The sequence below is a fragment of the Frankliniella occidentalis genome, unplaced genomic scaffold (assembly GCF_000697945.3).
Source record: "Frankliniella occidentalis isolate FOCC.00 unplaced genomic scaffold, Focc_3.1 Scaffold287, whole genome shotgun sequence".
In the NCBI taxonomy this organism is placed as follows: domain Eukaryota; kingdom Metazoa; phylum Arthropoda; class Insecta; order Thysanoptera; family Thripidae; genus Frankliniella; species Frankliniella occidentalis.
This window is the reverse complement of record NW_026267413.1, coordinates 135191-138961: the sequence shown is the minus strand read 5'-3', so window position 1 is coordinate 138961 and position 3771 is coordinate 135191. Positions and strand designations below refer to the sequence as shown.

The following is a 3771-nucleotide window of genomic DNA, read 5'->3' as shown; positions in this document are numbered from 1 at the left end:
GTAGCCCGTGTGAGTATCTGACCGATGCTCAAGTCCATGTGCGTCGCGCACCTGACGCGCTGCCCCACCCTGCATACCATAAAGCAAGTAGGCACATGAGGCACTAGACATGGATTTTTACGGTAAAGTTAAATGTTGACGGTAATTTACGTAAATTACGGTAAAATACGGTAAAATTGGTAAAATTCGATTTTTTTCCTGTACATTTTAAAAATCTTGTGTTTCTGATGGAAATTTAACTTTTTAGATGTGTTTTAGTCCATAAATCAGACACATTTGAATATGAGCAAAGTTTATTCATTTATCTACCCTCTGCGGCATGACAAATAGCATTAACAAACAAAACAAAAATACAAATTATCAGTCAGTGGTCAGATCAGGAGTCAGTTCAATTCAGTACCAAGAATTATTCCAGCTAGTTTACTCTGAAATTACTTTTTCTTTCTGCGCTTTTGTCTAGATCCGCTGTCCGTGGCGACGACTGCTGCTGCTGTAGCGCCACGGGTTCTGCGCAGGGGCTGGGACCCGGATGTGGATGCAGCAGTGGGAGTGGGAGTTTGTGATTGTGTTGACCGTGGTTGATCTTGGTTTGAAGTCCTGTTCACAACTGGACTATGGGGCTGACGCTGAGGGGCCACTGTTCGCCTCTCTGGCTCACGCTCTTCTAACTCTTGCTCTGAGTTGCTGCCGGAGCCGGAATCGGACTCTAGCTCCCAATCCGTGTGCTCATCTTCATCTTCCGATTCTTCATCGCTCTCTTCTTCTGCCTCTCCGTCTCCAGTCTCAGTCTCACCTACATCTCCACCACCACCTCCGTGACCACCTGCTTGGCCGAGGTACTGACTGCCGTATTGCTTGAAGTATTCTTCAAGTTCCGCGACAGGCAGGGGGTCTACATTCTTTCCTTTACTCTTCTCTGCAACCAAAGTAGCCCTCACCGTCGTTAGCTTTGTGACCCTGGTGTTGAGCAGCCGGTTGCGACTCTTGTTATGGATGAAACCATGATCAGACCACCGGCGCTCGACTTCTGCGGCGGACGGCGGCATGGTGAGCAGGCAGGTAGCAACGGCTGCGAGGGGCTCCGTCGCGCACACTCCGCTCCACCAAACCGCTGGGTGCAGCTGCAGGGCTGAATCCCATACTGATTGTGTGGCGAAAAAGCCCACCCCTGTGCGGTATTTGGCCAGGCTAGCGATGACCTTACCTTCATCCAGGCCCATGTGTCGCGCTAGTTTCGAGATGCACTCGACTGCATCGGCAATTTCTTTGTCTTCCAGGCCTTCACCCTTGAACCTCGGGTCTAGAAGATAAGCAGCCATGTGGATCGGCGCAATTGTATACCCTTTCCTGTCAGCTAGAATATCCTTTACTTCCTTCTTTTCAGAAGAACTTAACCTAAGCTTAGCAATATTAGAATTTACACATTCGTTGATTTTCTTGTGCAAATAATATACATCAGAGAGTAATGCTCTATTGCTTTCGATAAGTGAGATAGCGGCATGCAGTGGAGATAGTAAATCATAGATACATTTAATCCTATCCCAAAACTTGCTGTCTAACACAGTCCTTCTCACCTTGGCGTCGATAACGTCCACAAGTTGTTCACTAATTACAGTTTCCTGGAGTACAGATTTGTTTTGTAGAAGTGAGTTCAACAAAATGGCTGCCCCTGCCCATCTTGTTTTTCCTGGCAGTTTTAGAGAAATGCCCTTATTACCATGCTTCTCAGTTTGCTTTTCAGAAAAAACTGCAAGAGTGTTAGAACTTTTCTTAATTTTCCTAACTATGTTGCGTGAGTGCTTAATGTACTTATCTACAACAGACATGGCCTCCACTAAATCTTTAAACAACAAGTTCCAACAGTGCGCGGCACAACCTATGGCAGTGACATGACCAAACTCCTCTGTCACTTTTTCCCATGCCACCTGCATGTTAGAAGCATTGTCGGTTACAAATATCCAAAACTTATCAGGTCCAATTTCATTCATTACTTTCAAAATTTCATCTCCTACAAATTCCCCCGTTTCCCTCTCAGTCCGGCGGAAAATCTGTTTGTAGAGAACTGGGCTAGGAGTGGTTACAACAATATCAATCACGCTTTCTTGCCTAATATTTGTGAATGAATCAGTCATAATGCCTAAAAATTGAGCGTTTTCAATCTTTGCCTTGTTAGAGGACACGCACTTCTCGAACTCGCGGTCGAGTAAGGTCTTGGCTAGGGGAGTCCTCGAAGGGAGTTTATAGGATGGTCGCAGCGCGGCGAAGAAAGCCTTCCAATAGGGGTTCTCGAAAGTTGACAGTGGCGTTCCGCTGGCGTACATCGCCCGCGCCAACGCTTCGTCCAGCGTTTTCTTCTCGGTGACACCCAGTTGATCGACGAAGCGTACCATCGATGCTGACCTCCGCGTCGGCTCGCCGCTGGCTCTGCTACTTTCCGACCCCGTCGTCGAAGAAGCCGAAGGCGTCGCACTTGCAGGCCTCGCGCACACTCCTGGTCCTGTAAAAAATTCGAATCAGTACTCGAAATAAATGCAAATATCGAGCCCCGGCCTGGCCACCGCGGCCTGGCCTCGTTGGGGCTGCGCGCCTCTGGCCTCCGCACCGCACTGCAGCCTCAGCCTGAGCGTCCGCAGTGGCGGCGCCTGCCTTCAACTTCCCCGACCTGGGCTCGTTGGGGCTGCGGGCGCGGGCCTCTGGCCTCCGGCCGGCCGCTGCAACTCCGGCCTCCACGGCCACGGCCTCCGTGGCCCCCAGCCCCAGCTTAGGCCTAGGTATGGTAAAGAGTACACCTCGACCTTACCCCGGCCCATCCTTTTCCCCCCTTTCCCCACGGCTCGACGAATTCACATCCACGTCTTTTATGTTTGTAACCTAACCTCGCATATCTTTCTACAACGCTTGCTACTTACCTACGTTGTTACTGCCCGGGTTGTCAACTGCTTCCTCAACAGCGGCCAACGAAAACGCCTCAGAGTGCCTCATTTTCACAGACTGGGGTACTAGTTTGCATTCGTTAAGAATGTGTTGCTTTTGACGCGTTGTATTCGGCGCATACTTCTTTCTACAGAATTTGCATTCAGCTCTAGGTTTGGGTACCGGGTCGTTTCCGACAGGATAATTCCCAAAAGTAAAGCATTCTAGCACCAAAGAGTCCTTCGGAGGTGGCATGATGCGACATTAACCTGTAATGAAGATTGCACAACATAGGTAAACAACGACAGCGCTGCAGGAGGGGCGCCACATAACCTCACTCTTCTGACTATATTTCTATATCATTTCGGTTCTGCAAAACACAGGCGGAGGGAGGGTGACGGACTTACCTGCCAATAGAATAGAGTTCGATAATATTTCACTATCCTTTCAGTCCAAAGACCACAATTCAACACGAACGCACAGAAATAGAAAACAAGCGGATCGCCCTCCGCCAAGCGTCGGCTCAGGCACACGCTCGCTAGGCTCGACGAGGTATTCCCCTCAGAGTTGTGACCGAAGCTATGCGTCGGCGTCGGCGTGAGGGGGGAGGGGTTGATAATAGGACCGGCAGAGCGCGCGAAGAATCAAATTTACGTATTTATATAACTTCTGCGAGCGTCCGAGCGTTTATGAAGTGATTGGTGTTGTTTGTTTCAAAAATTACCAATTTTACCAATTTTACCAATTTTACCGGGGTCTGGGTATTTTACCGTATTTTACCGGTATTTTACCGTAACTTACGGGTAATAATACCGGTGCGTACATCCCTAGTTAAGAGCCCACCCGGGGCATGGGGCG

The 3771-nt window shown here is 49.2% G+C and overlaps 1 protein-coding gene across 1 annotated transcript; it reads right to left on the bottom strand.

Moving 5' to 3' along the window:
* Nucleotides 1-217: 217 nt before the first annotated feature.
* Nucleotides 218-3626, bottom strand: LOC113210127 (uncharacterized). The gene is made up of 2 exons (XM_026427959.2): nt 2910-3626; nt 218-2497 (listed from the first exon to the last, which is right to left on the bottom strand). The coding sequence occupies exons 1-2, from the start codon at nt 3166-3168 to the stop codon at nt 432-434; spliced, it is 2325 nt and encodes a 774-aa protein (XP_026283744.2). The 5' UTR covers nt 3169-3626; the 3' UTR covers nt 218-431.
* Between the last annotated feature and the right edge of the window lie 145 nt (nt 3627-3771).

Excerpts from the sequence above, each read along its gene's own strand:
- LOC113210127 (XM_026427959.2), bottom strand. The coding sequence starts at position 3,168 with ATGCCACCTCCGAAGGACTCTTTGGTGCTAGAATGCTTTACTTTTGGG. Across the intron at positions 2,498-2,909 it reads CCCGGGCAGTAACAACGTAG|GACCAGGAGTGTGCGCGAGG; the intron begins GTAAGTAGCAAG and ends AATTTTTTACAG.